The sequence below is a fragment of the Salvelinus alpinus genome, chromosome 13, assembly GCF_045679555.1.
Source record: "Salvelinus alpinus chromosome 13, SLU_Salpinus.1, whole genome shotgun sequence".
NCBI classification, from domain to species: Eukaryota; Metazoa; Chordata; class Actinopteri; order Salmoniformes; family Salmonidae; genus Salvelinus; species Salvelinus alpinus.
Window position 1 is genome coordinate 40,630,558 of NC_092098.1, and position 19,792 is coordinate 40,650,349.

Sequence of the window (19,792 nt, forward strand, 5' to 3'; positions counted from 1 at the left end):
TGGAGTGCCACGACATACCGTGACAGCCTTCGGCGGGCTGGAAGCTGCCCTCGGCGATGCCACCTGACTCATCCTTCAGCGCCCCCTCCTGTCCATCAGCCACCCTGGACGCCTGCTGCAGTGTTTCGCTCACCAGCTGCCTGGTCTGCTCGCTCAACACTGCAGTCTGGGAGATGGGCTTGGGCTTGATCAGCACCTGGACAGGAATCAATGTTTAAAAAACGTTATATTCGATATTACACACCTAGAAGAGCTCAGTGAATGGCACCAGAGAAATAGTTTTTGTTGCTCCATAAAGTACAGCACAGCTGAGACCAATGTCAAGTGTCCTGGTGTTCCTTTTTAACATCATACATTTAATTAATGTGCCTATTTAAAGCGGTATGCAATCCTAAAGTTACACTGACCTGATGCATTGGTAATTCAGGACAGAAGTTAAAATATACAGTGCATTCAGAAAGTATTCAGAAACCTTCCTTTATTCCACATTTTGTTATGATACAGCCTTATTCTAAAAATGTATTATTAATATATATATATATATATATATATATATATATATATATATATATACATATACACATACACACACACACACACACACACACACACACTAACCCATAAAGACAAAGCGAAAGTTATTTTTTAAATATATTTTTTTAAATTGTAATTTTACCTCCCTTTTTCTCCCCAATTTTGTGATATCCAATTGGTAGTTACGATCTTGTCTAATCGCTGCAACTCCCCAACGGGCTCGAGAGAGGTGAAGGTCGAGTCATGCATCCTCCGAAATATGGCCCGCCAAGCCGTGCTACTTCTTAACACCTGCTCCCTTAACCCGGAAACCAGTCGCACTAATGTGTCGTAGGAAACACCGTTCAACTGACAACTGCGCCACTCCGGAGGCCACGAAAACAGGTTTTTAGAGATTTTAGCAAATGTGTTAAAAATAAAAACACCTTTAGGTACATAAGTATTCAGACCCTTAGCTATGAGACTCGAAATTGAGCTCAGGTGCATCTTGTATCCATTGCTCATGCTTGAGATGTTTCTACAACTTGATTAGAGTCCACCTGTGGTAAATTAAATGTATACATTTGAAAAAAAATCTAAAAACCTGTTTTTGCTTTTTCATGATGTGCTATTGCGTGTAGATTGACGAGGAATTCTAATTTTTTAATCCATTTTAAGTTAAGGCTGTTACGTAACAAAATGTGGAAAAAGTCAAGGGGTCTGAATACGTTCCGAAAGAACTGTATCCAAGACAAAGAGCTTTAAGTACGAAATGATCTCGTTCACACTACTCGTTGAGTGGCTGAGACGCTCCGGGGTGAAGTTTCCCCAGGGTACAGACAGCTCTAGGATCAGCTTCCCCAACCCGAACCATTAGTGGGGTAAAGGCTAAACTGACCCAAGAGCCAGCGTCTAGGGGCAACTTCACCCTACATATAGACAGCGACTGTTACTGACCTGGGTCTTGCCCTGCTGGCCGTACACTATTTTGGTGGGGATGATCTTGGTGGTGGTGTTGGGCTGCACCCCTGAGCCCATGCCTTTCGGCTGGGTCACGATCATCTTGGTGATGGGTCTGGAGGCTGTGATGATGGCTGGCTTGGACCCCGGCACACCCTGCAGGGTCTTTTCGCCCTATGGCACAGAGGCATTCATATTTTGGTTCTGTAACCGATGGCACCCTATTCCCTTTTTATTGCACTACTTTTGACCAGAGCTTAAGATGAATGTACTAATTGTAAGTCGCTATGAATTAAGAGCGTCTGCTAAATGACAACTGAAAACAAGCATGTAAATGCATAATATGGAGCTGAAAGCAATAGACTGATCAGACAGAAAGGCTAAACTAGAACTACCAAAAAAAATTTAAATAGGTTTTGGGGTCAATACATTTGAACACTTCTGAAATATAATTACTTAGAATCTAGATAAATAAAATCTAACATAAAAAATGTCTTAATTAAAATGGTTTCATTTATAATAACAATCATGTTGAACTGACCCCTGCATTCAACAGTGTGGTGACCACATTCTTGCCAGGCAGGCCCTGGATGGTCGTTGCTTTGCCAGTGGTCTTTTGCACCACAATAACATTGGGCTTGGACGTCATAGGAATGGTGGTTATCTTAGTTGTTGTACCTGCAATGGAGGGGAAAAGAACATCTAAAGGTTTGCCAAAACACAACATTTGAAGTCACTATAATTGGACAACTAGATGTTCAGTCAAAATTGGTAACACTGAGCGTTGCAAAAGTTTACAGAATAATTGTTTTGGTAATTTTGCTAATCTATGTAAACTTTAATAAATGTATACTGGAGTAACTACATAGCCAAAAGTATGTGGACACCCCTTCAAATGAGTGGATTATGCTATTTCAGCCACGCAATCGCCATAGACCAACAGTGGCAGTAAAATGGCCCGTACTGAATTAGCTCAGTGACTTTCAACGTGGCACTGTCATAGGATGCCACCTTTCCAACAAATAATTTTGTCAAATTTCTGCCCTGCTAGAGCTGCCCCGGTCAACTGTAAGTGCTGTTACTGTGAAGTGGAAACGTCTAGGAGCAACAACGGCTCAGCCGTGAAGTGGTAGGCCACACAAGCTCACAGAACGGGACCACTGAGTGCTGAAGAGCGTAGTGCCTAAAAATAGTCTGTTCTCGGTTGCAACACTCACTACCGAGTTCCAAACTGCCTCTGGAAGCAACATCAGCACAATAACTGCTTGTCAGGAGCTTCACAAAATGGTTTTCCATGGCCGAGCAAAGCCAAGCATCGGCCAGGGTGGTGTAAAGTTTGCCTCCATTGGACTCTGGATCAGTGGAAAGGCGTTCTCTGGAGTGATGAATCACACTTCACCATCTGGCAGTCCGACGAACTAATCTGGGTTTGAGGTATGCCAGGAGAACGCTACCTGCGCGAATGCAAGGATGAATAATGGTCTGGGGCTGTTTTTCATGCTACGGGCTAGTCCTGTTAGTTCCAGTGAAGGGAAATCTTAACACTACAGCATACAATGACATTCTAGACGATTCTGTGCTTCCAACTTTGTAGCAACAGTTTGGAGAAGGCCCTTTCCTGTTTCAGCATGACAATTTAGATTGGTGTGGAAGCACTTTATTGGCCTGCACAGAGCCCTGACCTCAACCCCTCTGGGATGAATTGGAACGCAGACTGCGAGCCAGGCCGGAAAACCCGACCTCAGTAATGCTCGTGGCTGAATGGAAGCAAGTCCCTGCAGTCATGTTCCAACATCTAGTGGAACGTCTTCCCAAAAGAGTAGAGGCTGTTATAGCAGCAAAGGGGGGGGACCAACTCCATTTAATGCCTATGATTTTGGAATGAGATGTTCGACAAGAACGTGTCCACATACTTATGGCCATGTAGAGTGTGATGTATATACAGTGGGGAGAACAAGTATTTGATACACTGCCGATTTTGCAGGTTTTCCTACTTACAAAGCATGTAGAGATCTGTAATTTTTATCACAGGTACACTTCAACTGTGAGAGACGGAATCTAAAACAAAAATCCAGAAAATCACATTGTATGATTTTTAAGTAATTAATTTGCATTTTATTGCATGACATAAGTATTTGATACATCAGAAAAGCAGAACTTAATATTTGGTACAAAAACCTTTGTTTGCAATTACAGAGATCATACGTTTCCTGTAGTTCTTGACCAGGTTTGCACACACTGCAGCAGGGATTTTGGCCCACTCCTCCATACAGACCTTCTCCAGATCCTTCAGGTTTCGGGGCTGTCGCTGGGCAATACGGACTTTCAGCTCCCTCCAAAGATTTTCTATTGGGTTCAGGTCTGGAGACTGGCTAGGCCACTCCAGGACCTTGAGATGCTTCTTACGGAGCCACTCCTTAGTTGCCCTGGCTGTGTGTTTCGGGTCGTTGTCATGCTGGAAGACACAGCCACGACCCATCTTCAATGCTCTTACTGAGGGAAGGAGGTTGTTGGCCAAGATCTCGCGATACATGGCCCCATCCATCCTCCCCTCAATACGGTGCAGTCGTCCTGTCCCCTTTGCAGAAAAGCATCCCCAAAGAATGATGTTTCCACCTCCATGCTTCACGGTTGGGATGGTGTTCTTGGGGTTGTACTCATCCTTCTTCTTCCTCCAAACACGGCGAGTGGAGTTTGAGACCAAAAAGCTCTATTTTTGTCTCATCAGACCACATGACCTTCTCCCATTCCTCCTCTCGGATCATCCAGATGGTCATTGGCAAACTTCAGACGGGCCTGGACATGCGCTGGCTTGAGCAGGGGGACCTTGCGTGCGCTGCAGGATTTTAATCCATGACGGCGTAGTGTGTTACTAATGGTTTTCTTTGAGACTGTGGTCCCAGCTCTCTTCAGGCCATTAACCAGGTCCCTGCCGTGCTAGGTCTATATAAGTACCAGTCAAAAGTTTGGACACACCTATTCATTCAAGGGTTTATTTTTATTTTTAGACATCAAAACTATGAAATAACACATATGGAATCATGTCATAACCCCCCATAAAAAGTGTTAAACAAATAGTGACAAGGTAGGGGTGGTATACAGAAGATGGGGCTATTTGGTAAAAGACCAAGTCCATATTATGGCAAGAAAAGCTCAAATATGCAAAGAAAAGGACAGTCCATCATTACTTTAATTTAAGTCATGAAGCTGAGTCAATACAGAATATTTCAAGAACTTTGAAAGTTTCTTCAAGTGCAGTCGCAAAAAACATCAAGCGCTATGGTGAAACTGGCTCTCATGATGACCGCCACAGGAAATGAAGACCCAGAGTTACCTCTGCTGCAGAGGATAAGTTCATTAGAGTTATCAGTCTCAGAAATTGCAGCCCAAATAAATGCTTCACAGAGTTCAAGTAACAGACACATCTCAGCATCAACTGTTCAGAGGAGACTTCGTGAGTCAGGCCTTCATGGTTGAATGCTGCAAAGAAACCACTACTAAAGGACACCAATAAGAAGAAGATACTTGCTTGGGCCAAGAAACATGAGCAATGGACATTAGACCGGTGGAAATCTGTCCTTTTGTCTGAGGAGTCCAAATTAGATTTTTGGTTCCAACCGCAGTGCCTTTGTGAAATGCAGAGTAGGTGAACGGATGATCTCCGCATGTGTGGTTCCCACTGTGAAGCATGGAGGTGGTGGTGTGGGGATGTTTTGCTGGTGACACTGTCTTTGATTTATTTAGAATTCAAGTCACACTTAACCAACATAGCTACACCATCCCATCTGGTTTGCGCTTAGTGGGACTATCATTTGTTTTTCAACAGGACAATGACTGAAAACACACCTCCAGGCTGTGTAAGGGCTATTTGACCAAGAAGGAGAGTGATGGAGTGCTGCATCAGATGACCTGGCCTCCACAATCACCCGATCTTAACCCAATTGAGATGGTTTGGGATGAGTTGGACTGCAGAGTGAAGGAAAAGCAGCCAACAAGTGCTCAGCATACGTGGGAACTCCTTCAAGACTGTTGGAAAAGCATTCCTTATGAAGCTGGTTGAGAGAATGTCAAGAGTGTGCTAAGCTGTCATCAAGGCAAAGGGTGGCTATTTTGATTTGTTTAACACTTTTTTGGTTACAACATGATTCCATGTGTTATTTCATAGTTTTGATGTCATTCTACAATGTAGAAAATAGTCAAAATAAAGAAAAACCCTGGAATTAATAGGTGTCTAAACTATTGACTGGTAGTGTACTTAATTATCAAAAGTAAATGTAATTTCTATAATATACTTATTAAGTATGAAAAGTAAAAGTACAAATTATTTCACATTCTTATATTAAGCAAATCAGACGGCACTATTTTTATAAAAATAAATAAATGAATAGCCAGGGGCACACTCCAACACTCAGGCATCATTTATAAATGAAGCATTTGTGTTTATTTAGTCCGCCACATGAGAGGCAGTAGGGATGACCAGGAAGTTCTCTTGAGAAGTGCGTGAATTGGACCATTTTCCTGTCCTGCTAATCATTCAAAATATAATTAGTACTTTTGGGTGTCAGGGGAAATGTATGGAGTAAAAAGTACATTATTTTCTTTCGGAATGTAGTTTAGTAAAAGTAAAAAAATAGAAATAGTAAAGTACAGATACCCCCAAAAAACACTTTAGTACTTTAAAGTATTTTAAAGTAATACTTTACACCATTGTATATATTCATATACATTTTTATATCCGTGTCCATGTCGTTTATGAGTTTCTAGTAGATAGACAATATGATTTAGGAGAAAATAGCCAAATTAATAAAAATAAAAAAAACAACATTGAATCAAGAATGAAATCATCTGCAATTTACTCTGCAACGCTTCCAACTATTGACTTATTTCACAACTTCCACTAGTTCAGCCCCAAAGTATTTACAACAAAGATACATTGACAGTGTAAAATAACAACAAATTTAATCCAGATAGAAACCTCCATATTAAACAGCAACGGTATTCACTAAGTCGATAGCTTATACTGAGGATGTTTGACAGCTTTGTGATTCTATTTTTCATATGAAAAAAACATTTTATTATTAGCAACATATATTTTACATGTTATGTAAATTATTAAAAATCCTTTAAAGTATCCAAAATTCCAGTAGTTAACTGGTAAAATGTAAACATCACTGGTAAATACCCCCCCCCGAAACCCTAGTAACACTACAGAACTGTCAAACTCACCAGACACAATGTTGCTGCTGATGATCTTGCCGCCCAGTGTGGCTAGAGATTTGGGGACCACCGTGATGATGCTGCCGCTGGTGGTCTTGACGTAGGTGGCACCACTGGTTGACGTCGCCATCCTGGCGCCAATGGAGGGGCTCACAGTGGGCCTTGAGTATGTGGCCTGGGTGCCTGCACAAAATCAATGTTTTTTAAAGAAAATAAATTGACCAGGCTTTGCTAAGTATTTCTTCATATCAATATCTAGTTTCAAGTTTTAATGTCACATGCACAAGTACAGTGAAATACCTTTCTTGCAAACTCAAAACCCAACAATGCAAAAAATCTACTAGAAAAAAAAGCAAATGAGAAATACAAAGTAAAATAGAATAAAGGATTAAAACACAGATTATCCAAACCAGTGCAGACATCTACTGTCCTTGTGTATTATTTACATGTTTGGATGACAGTTGTTAATCGGACGCTTTTTAAAATTTTATTTGTAATAATGACAATTACAACAATACTGAATGAACACTTATTTTAACTTAATATAATACATCAATAAAATCAATTTAGCCTCAAATAAATAATGAAACATGTTCAATTTGTTTAAATAATGCAAAAACAAAGTGTTAGAGAAGAAAGTAAAAGTGCAATATGTGCCATGTAAAAAAGCTAACGTTTAAGTTCCTTGCTCAGTACATGAGAACATATGAAAGCTGGTGGTTCCTTTTAACATGAGTCTTCAATATTGCCAGGTAAGAAGTTTTAGGTTGTAGTTATTATAGGAATTATAGGACTATTTCTCTCTATACGATTTGTATTTCATATACCTTTGACTATTGGATGTTCTTATAGGCACTTTAGTATTGCCAGTGTAACAGTATAGCTTCCATCCCTCTCCTCGCCCCTACTTGGGCTCGAACCAGGAACACATCGACAACAGCCACCCTCGAAGCAGCGTTACCCATGTAGAGCAAGGGGAACAACTACTCCAAGTCTCAGAGTGAGTGACGTTTGAAACGCTATTAGCGCGCACCCTGCTAACTAGCTAGCCATTTCACATCGGTTACACCAGCCTAATCTCGGGAGTTGATAGGCTTGAAGTCATAAACAGTGCAATAGCTGCTGGCAAACGCACAAAAGTGCTGTTTGAATGAATGCTTACGAGCCTGCTGCTGCCTACCATCGCTCAGTCAGACTGCTCTATCAAATCATAGACTTAATTATAACATAATAACACACAGAAATACGAGCCTTAGGTCATTAAAATGGTAGAATCCGGAAACGATCATTTCGAAAACAAAACGTTTATTCTTTCAGTGAAATACGGAAACGTTACGTATTTTATCTAACAGATGGCATCCCTAAGTCTAAATATTGCTGTTACATTGTACATAATTATGTACTATTCTGGCAAATTAATTACGGCCTTTGTTAGGAATAAATGGACTTCAGAGTTCGCAATGAGCCAGGTGGCCCAAACTGTTACATATACCCTGACTGCTTGCACGGAACGCAAGAGAAGTGACACAATTTCCCTAATTATAAGAAATTCATGTTAGCAGGCAACATGAACTAAATATGCATGTTTAAAAATATATACTTGTGTATTGATTTTAAAGAAAGGCATTGATGTTTATAGTTAGGTACATTGGTGCAACGACAATGCTTTTTTCGCAAATGCGCTTGTTAAATCATCACCCGTTTGTCGAAGTAGGCTTGTGATTCGATGAGAAATTAACAGGCACCGCATCGATTATATACAACGCAGGACACGCTAGATAAACTAGTAATATCATCAACCACATGTAGTTAACTAGTGATTATGTTAAGATTGATTGTTTTTTATAAGATAAGTGGAGTGCAATGTAAGGCAGGTGGTTAGAGCGTTGGACTAGTAACCAGAAGATTGCAAAAATTAATCCCCGAGCTGACAAGGTAAAAATCTATCGTTCTGCCCCTGAATAAGGCAGTTAACCCACCGTTCCTAGGCCGTCATTGAAATTAAGAATGTGTTCTTAACTGACTTGCCTAGTTAAATAAAGGTCTAAAAAATAAAAATAAAAATATTTTTTTAAATAAATCGGCAAATCGGTGTCCAGAAATACCGATTACAGATTGTTATGAAAACTTGAAAATCGGCCCTAATTAATCGGCCATTCCGATTAATCGGTCGACCTCTATACCTCCTCCCAAAGCAACTGTTTTGATTATGCAGAGGTTGTTGATTTTGTTCTTCACAAGTCCTCACTGTCAGCCCTAGCTTTGGAAACACAGTTTACCTAGTAAAACATCAGTGTGTATACACTAGTGTAACACTTGTGTTACAGTCGAAAAGCAGTATGTGAGAAGGCACACCTGTGGGCTGGGACACCAACTTGGTGGTCATGATGGCCCCGTTGCTACTGACAACCATGATGGGGGAGGAACTGCTGCTGGACATGCCTACAGAGGGCTTGGGCAGGATCTTACTGGGCTGTATCTGCTGGGTGATGATTTTCACACCTACAGGTACAATTAGACAAATTATTAGTTAAATACATGATTAACACTTTCTGTACACTTGCACACTCAGGGTAGAGTAATAACACCAGTAGATTTGGGTATCACGCCCTGTACTCACCTGACTCCTGCTTAATCTGGATGGTGGGTTTGGAGCCGGGGAGAGTGGTGGAGGACTGGGCCTGGCCCATGGCGCCGGCCCCCATGGGGGAGCCCTGCTGCAGCTGCTTGGGTGACTGCTGGTGCTGCTTGGGGAACTGGGCCAGAATCTGGGTTGGAGAGCCCACCATGGTCTTAGGAGAGGGGAGCCTGGCGGAGGCCACTTTCATGCCCGTCGACGAGCCACCTGGCACAGGGAGAGGACAAGCAATAGTGGTCAGTTTCAAAGACCAATCAGATACACACAATTCAGTACAATTCCAGTTTCAATAAAATTTTGTATACATGAAAGGTCTTAGTAGCTAGAACAAGACAATCTTTGTCTAAATTGGGCAAAGGCCGGTAATAAATCCTGAGTAAACAAACTATTTGAAAACACTGCAGGAAGTGGGACATTCAAACCTACCCTGCGCTATTGTCGACATGACCACAGATGGGCTGGAAGAAACCATGGTGGTCACAGCGACCGTGTTTGGGGCCGAGGAGGGACTGGAGCTGGCCGGGATGAACACTGTCTGCTTCTGGTTGGCCGAGGTCAGCATGGAGGTGGACACCAACTTCGACATGGCCGCCGCGTAGTTGTGTGAGTGAGACTTGGACAGGATGTTGGGAACGAAGTTGGAGCTTGGAGAGGTCGTCACAATGATCACCTGACAAAACATACATTATAAGGTAAATTACACAGCCACTTACAATCAAGTTCATATACACAATCACTTACAATCGAGTTTGCAAACAGTATGCAATCACTTACGACCATTCAAACATATCCAACCATTCCTATATTATCTGGCTCACACCTCACTATATTGACTCTTTGCCTATAGAACAAGAGGATTTATACTGAACAATGGTCAGTTCTGTCCTGCTCACCTTCTGCGTGGTGGTGTTAGTGGTCTGGGTGGTGGGCTTGGTGAAGGTGATCTTGACGGGGGACATGTGCGGTGGCAGGGAGTTAGCGATACTCTGCATGATGTTGCTCATCTTGGGGCTGCCGCTCACCGGCACAGTGATGGTCTTGGACATGGGCGGGGCCACCTTGGCCACTTCCTTCAGCACCACAGGGGAGGAGCTTGAGGAGTTAGTCCGCCTCCGCTTACGCGGCTTCTCGTCCTCATCCGAGCAGCTCACGCCTGGTGGAGAGAGAGAAACATACAGACGGAGACAAAGAATGCAGCGATACATTGACAGACTTCAGGTTCTGTTAAGTGAGTGTCACACCGGAGACTCCTTAACCAATGCTAAATTCTTAAATAACACTTATTTTTATTTCCAAAGTAAAATAATAAACAAACATGGAATCTCTGTTCTGACACTCACTTTTCACATAGACGGTGCTCCCGCTGGGCAGCACCACCATGTTTGAGGCAGGGCTGGCCGGACGGGGGGATTTCACCGTGGCTGCTGCACTGCCGCTGGGCGCCGTGGCACTGGTGGACGTGGTGCTTGTGTAGGAGTAGCAAACAACCACTGCAAACAAATAACAACCATGCTTCATATAAAAATACACTATAAGGAGACATAAGTGATTCATAATTTAATGTCTTCCTCCCCCTTCAGTTGATGTTGCAGGTAGAAAGTTACACCTAACTACTGACAGGGCCAGATGACGTAAAATAGGGTCTAAGCTACAACATATGCTCATATTTTTAAATGTCTTAGTTTACACATTTTTAGATAATTGACGTAAGGTAAAAATTTAAATTAAAAAAATTCTAGAAATTATAAAATACTTTGACAACCCTGTTTGTAAGCTTTTAAATTATATCAAATCTCAATAGTATATATTTTCCAGTGATGAAGACATGTATGTCTCATGGTATGGTGGGGGCATGTAAAATAGGTCAAGTTTGAGCAATCTCTTGAATAATTTGGCATTCAGGTTCAAAAAGTCCATTTAAATGGGCAAACACATATGGAAGGTTCAGTTCAAATCAAAAGAGGTGCTGTCAAAAAGTGATTGAATTCAAATGGATTAACCCTCAGGCTAAGATTAGGAGCAAGGTAATGTGATCCTAGATCTGTGGTTGAGAGCAATTTCCACCTTGAGCTGTCTGATCTTACCTTCTTTATTTCCTGTTTCGGCAGGCAGCAGAAGCGAAGCGTTCTGATTGGCTGTGGCGCTGGCCACTGCGTTGGCCGTCACAGTGAAGGCGGTCTGGGGGACCAGTCTGGGCATCAGCGGGACCAGCCGACGCCCCTCGATGGACCACTCTGAGGAGCTGTTGGGACCTGACATGCTTGACAAGACAGATACAATTGTCATCAAATCAAAGTTTATTTGTCACGTGCACCGAATACAACAGGTGTGGACCTTACAGTGAAATGCTTACTTACAGGCTCTAACCAATAGTGCAAAAAAGGTATTAGGTGAACAATAGGTAGGTAAAGAAATAAAACAACAGTGAAAAGACAGGCTATATACAGTAGCGAGGCTATAAAAGTAGCGAGGCTATATACAGACACCAGTTAGTCAGGCTGATTGAGGTAGTATGTACATGTAGATATGGTTAAACTATGCATATATGATAAACAGAGAGTAGCAGTAGCGTAAAAGAGGGGTTGGCGGGTGGTGGGTGGTACACAATGCAGATAGCCCGGTTAGCCAATGTGCGGGAGCACTGGTTGGTCGGCCCAATTGAGGTAGTATGTACATGAATGTATAGTTAAAGTGACTATGCATATATGATAAACAGAGAGTAGCAGCAGCGTAAAAAAAGGGGTTGGGAGGGGGCACACAATGCAAATAGTCCGGGTAGCCATTTGACTACCTGTTCAGGAGTCTTATGGCTTGGGGGTAAAAACTGGTGAGAAGCCTTTTTGTCCTAGACTTGGTACTCCGGTACCACTTGCCATGCGGTAGTAGAGAGAACAGTCTATGACTGGGGTGGCTGGGGTCTGACAATTTTTAGGACTTTCCTCTGACACCACCTGGTGTAGAGGTCCTGGATGGCAGGCAGCTTAGCCTTAGTGATGTACTGGGCCATACGCACTACCCTCTGTAGTGCCTTGCGGTCAGAGGCCGAGCAATTGCCGTACCAGGCAGTGATGCAACCAGTCAGGATGCTCTCGATGTTGCAGCTGTAGAACCTTTTGAAGATCTTAGGACCCATGCCAAATCTTTTTAGTTTCCTGAGGGGGAATAGGCTTTGTCGTGCCCTCTTCACGACTGTCTTGGTGTGTTTGGTCCATTCTAGTTTGTTGGTGATGTGGACACCAAGGAACTTGAAGCTCTCAACCTGCTCCACTACAGCCCCATTGATGAGAATGGGGGCGTGCTCGATCCTCCTTTTCCTGTAGTCCACAATCATCTCCTTAGTCTTGGTTACGTTGAGGGATAGGTTGTTATTCTGGCACCACCCGGCCAGGTCTCTGACCTCCTCCCTATAGGCTGTCTCATCGCTGATCAGGCATACCACTGTTGTGTCATCTGCAAACTTAATGATGGTGTTGGAGACGTGCCTGGCCATGCAGTCGTGGGTGAACAGGGAGTACAGGAGGGGACTGAGCAAGCACCCCTGGGGGGCCCCTGTGTTGAGGATCAGCGTGGCAGATGTGTTGCTACCTACCCTCACCACCTAGGGGCGGCCCGTCAGAAAGTCCAGGATCCAGTTGCAGAGGGAGGTGTTTAGTCCCAGGATCCTTATCTTAGTGATGAGCTTTAAGGGTACTATGGGGTTGAACGCTGAGCTGTAGTCAATGAATAGCATTCTCACAAAAGTGTTCCTTTTGTCCAGGTGGGAAAGGGCAGTGTGGAGTGCAATAGAGATTGCATCATCTGTGGATCTGTTTGGGCGGTATGCAAATTGGAGTGGGTTTAGGGTTTCTGGGATAATGGTGTTGATGTGAGCCATTACCAACCTTTCAAAGCACTTCGTGGCTACGGACTTGAGTGCTACGGGTCTGTAGTCATTTAGGCAGGTTGCCTTCGTGTTCTTGGGCACAGGGACTGTGGTGGTCTGCTTGAAACATGTTGGTATTACAGACTCAATCAGGGACATGTTGAAAATGTCAGTGAAGACACCTGCCAGTTGGCCAGCACACGTCCGGAGCACACGTCCTGGTAATCCGTCTGGCCCCGCAGCCTTGTGTATGTTGACCTGTTTAAAGGTCTTACGTCGGCTATGGAGAGCGTGATCACACAGTCGTTCGGAACAGCTGATGCTCTCATGCATGCCTCTGTGTTGCTTGCCTCGAAGCGAGCATAGAAGTGATTTAGCTCGTCTGGTAGGCTCGTGACACTGGGCAGCTCGCGGCTGTGCTTCCCTTTGTAGTCTGTAATAGTTTGCAAGCGATGCCACATAAGACGAGCGTCGGAGCCGTGTAGTATGATTCAATCTTAGCCCTGTATTGACGCTTTGCTTGTTTGATGGTTCGTCGCAGGGCATAGCAGGATTTCTTGTAAGCTTACGGGTTAGAGTCCCGCACTTTGAAAGCGGCAGCTCTACCCTTTAGCTCAGTGCGAATGTTGCCTGTAATCCATGGCTTCTGGTTTGGGTATGTACGTACAGTCACTGTGGGGACGACGTCCTCGATGCACTTATTGATAAAGCCAGTGACTGATGTGGTGTACTCCTCATGGTAAATATATGATAAATTGAGGGGCTGAAGTGTGTACTAATATGTAGTAGTAGGTCATAATGTGCATGTAGTTTTAGTATTGATCACCTTAAAGAGGGTAACTTGACTTACTGATAGGCAATGGTGGTAAGGCGCTCATCATTGACTGCCCTACGGACCTCTGCACGATGACGCTCTGTTGAAATGCTGTGGGAGACAACCATACAGTATTAGCAAAGAAAGTATGAGCAATTAAGTCACAAGCCAAGTTTGTTTTTATTAAGAAAAGGGCCCCATATTTCATAGGTTCCTCTAGCTATGAGAAAAATATACAGTGACTTTGCTGGTTTACCTGAGGACTTTAGTGAGTTCTCCAAGGAGATCCTTCTTATCCTTGGTGAGGTCGCCTTGGGCTCGCAAAGCACTGATAACACCGGCATACGCCTCCAGCTCTGTTGAAACAATATGGTTTATCATTAAAAACAACTTTCACTCTGAAATAGCAGTAACATTTGGGGTTATTTGAAAGTGACAAATCACTTCATGCATTAGGCAAGCCAGAGAGGCCGGATAAGTTCAAAGGCACTTACCAAGTTTACGGAGGATTCTCTTACACTCATCCCTGCCCAAGTCAAGGAGGGTGGGCCACACCACAGGCATGGTGCCGGCCAGCTGCGGTTTCTCCTGCTGAATCATCAACTACATTGAGAGTGAGCAGAAGAGGAGAGGACATGTCAAATATGTAATCTTCTAGATTATCCATGCACTACAAATATTGATATTTCAAATAAAGTACGTTTCTCCAACTCTTAGTGTTAGGGTACCTTTCATGTACAAAGTAATGGTGGAAGAAGGTCTAGCACTATGTACTGATAAGTCATAATATATCAGAACTGGATAATGCAATATGGATGTCAGTAATAGAAGTTCCATATCTGAATATGGATATTATTAAACCATAAACAAGCATTGCCAGCAGTTTCCAAAACAGGATTGATAGAAGTTAGTTACCTAACCTAAGCCACTGGTCTATTGTTATTAGTAAGCTTTTTCCCTGAGTTGGTACCAATTATGTGTATAAACCCTGGATTACGGATGTTATGTAATGGCCAATGAGAGGCTTTGAAGGCACCTGTCGGCCATATTGGTACTCCATCCATAGAAATGAATGGAATTCTACAGTGTTTCAATCAAATGTTTCAAGGACAGAATTACATGTATTTAAGTATTTATTTGTTGTAGTGGGGACAGTAACAGTATTCTCAACAAAAAAAATGTGCTTTAAGTAGTATGTTTTTATACATTTTTATGTTCAGTTAACATATAATTTTGAAATATGCATTAAGGTGTCTATAATGGAATATACTTGTCAAAACAAATGTAGAATAAAAGCATTTCTATAGCTTCCAAAATCTTTATTTTTTAAATTATTATTATCATTCAAATCAAAGATTGTCACGTGCGCAAGAATACAACACCTTAACTTGAAATGCTTACTTAAAGGCTCTAACCAATAGTGCAAAAAAGGTATTAGGTGAACAATAGGTAAGTAAAGAAATACAAACAACAGTAAAAAGACAGTGAAAAATAACAGTAGCGAGGCTATAAAAGTAGCGAGGCTATATACAGACACCGGTTAGTCGGGCTGATTGAGGTAGTATGTACATATGGTTAAAGTGACTATGCATATATGATAAACAGAGAGTAGCAGCAGCGTAAAAGAGGGGTTGGGGGGGGGCACACATTGCAAATAGTCCAGGTAGCCATTTGATTACCTGTTCAGGAGTCTTACGGCTTGCAGATAAAAACTGTTGAGAAGCCTTTTTGTCCTAGACTTGGCACTCCGGTACCGCATGCCATGCGGTAGTAGAGAGAACAGTCTATGACTGGGGTGGCTGGGGTCTGACAATTTTTAGGACTTTCCTCTGACACCGCCTGGTGTAGAGGTCCTGGATGGCAGGCAGCTTAGCCTTAGTGATGTACTGGGCCGTACGCACTACCCTCTGGTAGTGCCTTGCGGTCGGAGGCCGAGCAATTGCCGTACCAGGCAGTGATGCAACCAGTCAGGATACTCTCGATGTTGCAGCTGTAGAACCTTTTGAGGATCTCAGGACCATTGCAAAATCTTTTTAGTTTCCTGAGGGGGAATAGGCTTTGTCGTGCCCTCTTCACGACTGTCTTGGTGTGTTTGGTCCATTCTAGTTTGTTGGTGATGTGGACACCAAGGAACTTGAAGCTCTCAACCTGCTCCACTACAGCCCCGTCAATGAGAATGGGGGCGTGCTCGGTCCTCCTTTTCCTGTAGTCCACAATCATCTCCTTAGTCTTGGTTACGTTGAGGGATAGGTTGTTATTCTGGCACCACCCGGCCAGGTCTCTGACCTCCTCCCTATAGGCTGTCTCGTCGTTGTCGGTGATCAGGCATACCACTGCTGTGCCATCTGCAAACTTAATTTACATTTACGTCATTTAGCAGACGCTCTTATCCAGAGCGACTTACAAGTTGGTGCATTCACCTTATGATGTCCAGTGGAACAACCACTTTACAATAGTGCATCTAACTCTAAGGGGGGGGGGGTTAGAAGGATTACTTTATCCTATCCTAGGTATTCCTTAAAGAGGTGGGGTTTCAGGTGTCTCCGGAAGGTGGTGATTGATTCCGCTGACCTGGCGTCGTGGGGGAGTTTGTTCCACCATTGGGGTGCCAGAGCAGCGAACAGTTTTGACTGGGCTGAGCGGGAGCTGTACTTCCTCAGAGGTAGGGAGGCGAGCAGGCCAGAGGTGGATGAACGCAGTGCCCTTGTTTGGGTGTAGGGCCTGATCAGAGCCTGAAGGTACGGAGGTGCCGTTCCCCTCACAGCTCCGTAGGCAAGCACCATGGTGGTGGAGTCGTGCCTGGCCATGTAGTCGTGGGTGAACAGGGAGTACAGGAGGGGACTGAGCAAGCACCCCTGGGGGGCCCCTGTGTTGAGGATCAGCGTGGCAGATGTGTTGCTACCTACCCTCACCACCTGGGGGCGGCCCGTCAGGAAGTCCAGGATCCAGTTGCAGAGGGAGGTGTTTAGTCCCAGGATCCTTAGCTTAGTGATGAGCTTTGAGGGTACTATGGTGTTGAACGCTGAGCTGTAGTCAATGAATAGCAAATCAAATCAAATAGCATTTCCACATAGGTGTTCCTTTTATCCAGGTGGGAAAGGGCAGTGTGGAGTGTAATAGAGATTGCATCATCTGTGGATCTGTTTGGGCGGTATGCAAATTGGAGTGGGTTTAGGGTTTCTGGGATAATGGTGTTGATGTGAGCCATTACCAGCCTTTCAAAACCCTTCATGGCTACGGTCGTGAGTGCTACGGGTCGGTAGTCATTTAGGCAGGTTGCCTTCGTGTTCTTGGGCACAGGGACTATGGTAGTCTGCTTGAAACATGTTGGTATTACAGACTCAATCAGGTACATGTTGAAAATGTCAGTGAAGACACCTACCAGTTGGTCAGCACATGCCCGGAGCACACGTCCTGGTAATCCGTCTGGCTCCGTGGCCTTGTGAATGTTGACCTGTTTAAAGGTCTTACTCACGTCGGCTACGGAGAGTGATCACACAGTCGTCCGGAACAGCTGATGTTCTCATGCATGCCTCTGTGTTACTTGCCTCGCACATAAGACGAGCGTCAGAGCCGGTGTAGTATGACTCAATCTTAGCCCTGTATTGACGCTTTGCCTGTTTGATGGTTCGTTGCAGGGCATTGCAGGATTTCTTGTAAGCTCCCGGGTTAGAGTCCCGCACCTTGAAAGCGGCAGCTCTACCCTTTAGCTCAGTGAGAATGTTGCCTGTAATCCATGGCTTCTGGTTGGGGTATGTACGTACAGTCACTGTGGGGACGACGTCCTCGATGCACTTATTGATAGAGCCAGTGACTGATGTGGTGTACTCCTCAATGCCATGAGAAGAATCCCGGAACATGTTCCAGTCTGTGATAGCAAAACAGTCCTGTAGTTTAGCATCTGCTTCATCTGACCACTTTTTTATAGACCGAGTCACTGGTGCTTCCTGCTTTCATTTTTGCTTGTAAGCAGGAATCAGGAGGATAGAGTTGTGGTCGGATTTACCAAATGGAGGGCGAGGGAGAGCTTTGTACGTGTGTGTGTGTGGAGTACAGGTGATCTAGAATTTTTTCCCATCTGGTTGCACATTTAACAATTAGGTAGAACTGATTTAAGTTTACCTGCATTAAAGTCTCCGGCCACTAGGAGCGCCGCCTCTGGGTGAGTGGTTTCCTGTTTGCTTATTTCCTTATACAGCTGACTGAGTGCGGTCTTAGTGCCAGCATCTGTCTGTGGTGGTAAATAAACAGCCACGAAAAGTATAGCTGAAAACTCTCGAGGCAAGTAGTGTGGCCTGCAATTTTTCACAATATATTCTACTTCAGGCGAGCAAAATCTAGAAACTTCCTTAGATTTCATGCACCAGCTGTTGTTTACAAATATGCACAGACTGCCCCCCCCTCGTCTTACTGTTCTGTCATGCCGGTGCAGCGTATATACATGTCGTCATTCAGCCAAGATTCCGTGAAACATAGGATATTACAGTTTTTGATGTCCCGTTTGTAGGATATTCATGATCGTACCTCGTCTAATTATTATGATGTTTTTCCCCAACAGAGGAGCACCAAATGGGACACACTTTTAATTAGTGATTTTCGTAGCAGGTTAGTAGAGCACTAACCCTTTTCCTATTTTTTACGCTAACCCTAACCCTTTTCCTAACCTCAGTCTCCAAGCCTGCTGCATAAATTATCCTAACCTGGAATGGAAGTGGCGTGAAAAGAGATTATCGTACCAGAATGGCTGCGCGGTAGCTTCAAAACACCGCCCCCTGTTAGTCATCTAGGGTTAATACATATCATTGGTTGGTACCTGTTGACATCCTTTCAGTAAGAGGCTTAAATACTCCTTCAATTCTACCGTCCTAATATCATTGACATAGGAAGAAAACGCATTCAGTTGCGTGGCTAAACAGTGACACTAGATAGCTAGAAGCAGCCTACGGGTGCCAAATGACTTACTCTGGTTTGCAAAACCAGCGTTAGCCTGCACAACAACATTAGCGAGGTAACGCGTTAACTACTAAATTGCGAGTGCATGACACTCAAAATACGACATTACAGCAAATAAATATATATTTGTATAATATATAACACTAAAATAAACTGTTTGCATAATTCTAGCTACTATCAAGCATTTCAAGTTGTGCAAGCATCCCCCTGGGAGTAAGCTAACGACGTTTGATAGCTAGCTATTCGGCTAGCTGGTAGCTTTCCTTCTTCCAACTTACCATGCAGTGTTGCAACGTCGTTATGACAGTACTGATTGAAAGGATCAATACATTATTACATATTAATCCAACAAAAGTTGCACACACCAAAATATGAAAAATATGTTTTTCTTTAATGAGGATCCACCTCAGTTCCAAAGACCTTCAATTCCGCCATGATTGAACAACGCCAAAACACTTGGGCCTGAAATAATGTTGTCCAAAAATAAACCTGGATTGGATTGACATGAATTTGAAAAGTTAAGATCTAATATTGATCATTTTGGGATCTATAACCCCCTTATTTTTTCACATATGGATTAATAATGAAAAACGGTAAAAAAAATAAACCCATACAGGTATACCCAGAGACATAAATCCAAATAGGCAGTTTTTCTAACACTTTTTTTAGGACCCAGTGACGTCACTGTTGACATTCTTTGTGCACGGGTTTTGGCATTGGTCGTCACTAGTTACCACAGTCACAAGTTATAAATCCCGCCCATTCATACCATTTCTCTCAAATGTCATTTTTAAACAGAGGTTGGGTTGGAGGAAGGGTTGCTCAACTCCCTCCA

The 19,792-nt window shown here is 43.4% G+C and overlaps 1 protein-coding gene across 7 annotated transcripts in view; it reads right to left on the bottom strand.

The window, feature by feature from the left end:
- The window catches only part of emsy (EMSY transcriptional repressor, BRCA2 interacting), a 31,780-nt gene extending 12,177 nt beyond the window's left edge, over positions 1-19,603 (bottom strand). The window contains exons 1-15 of one of the 7 annotated variants that reach the window (XM_071339314.1): positions 19,236-19,603; positions 18,127-18,235; positions 14,499-14,607; positions 14,261-14,360; positions 14,041-14,115; positions 11,413-11,580; positions 10,669-10,818; positions 10,222-10,481; positions 9,755-9,998; positions 9,311-9,535; positions 9,046-9,192; positions 6,700-6,873; positions 2,015-2,151; positions 1,471-1,647; positions 19-196 (exon numbers count right to left, since the gene is read on the bottom strand). In XM_071339314.1, the coding sequence (XP_071195415.1) occupies positions 19-196; positions 1,471-1,647; positions 2,015-2,151; positions 6,700-6,873; positions 9,046-9,192; positions 9,311-9,535; positions 9,755-9,998; positions 10,222-10,481; positions 10,669-10,818; positions 11,413-11,580; positions 14,041-14,115; positions 14,261-14,360; positions 14,499-14,528 (2,065 nt within the window). In that variant the 5' untranslated portion in view covers positions 14,529-14,607; positions 18,127-18,235; positions 19,236-19,603. Of the gene's footprint in view, positions 1-18; positions 197-1,470; positions 1,648-2,014; positions 2,152-6,699; positions 6,874-9,045; positions 9,193-9,310; positions 9,536-9,754; positions 9,999-10,221; positions 10,482-10,668; positions 10,819-11,412; positions 11,589-14,040; positions 14,116-14,260; positions 14,361-14,498; positions 14,608-15,683; positions 18,048-18,126; positions 18,236-19,235 lie in introns of those variants that run through there. The other 6 variants (XM_071339310.1, XM_071339315.1, XM_071339311.1 and 3 more) reach the window with 6 other exon arrangements.
- Positions 19,604-19,792: the final 189 nt, after the last annotated feature.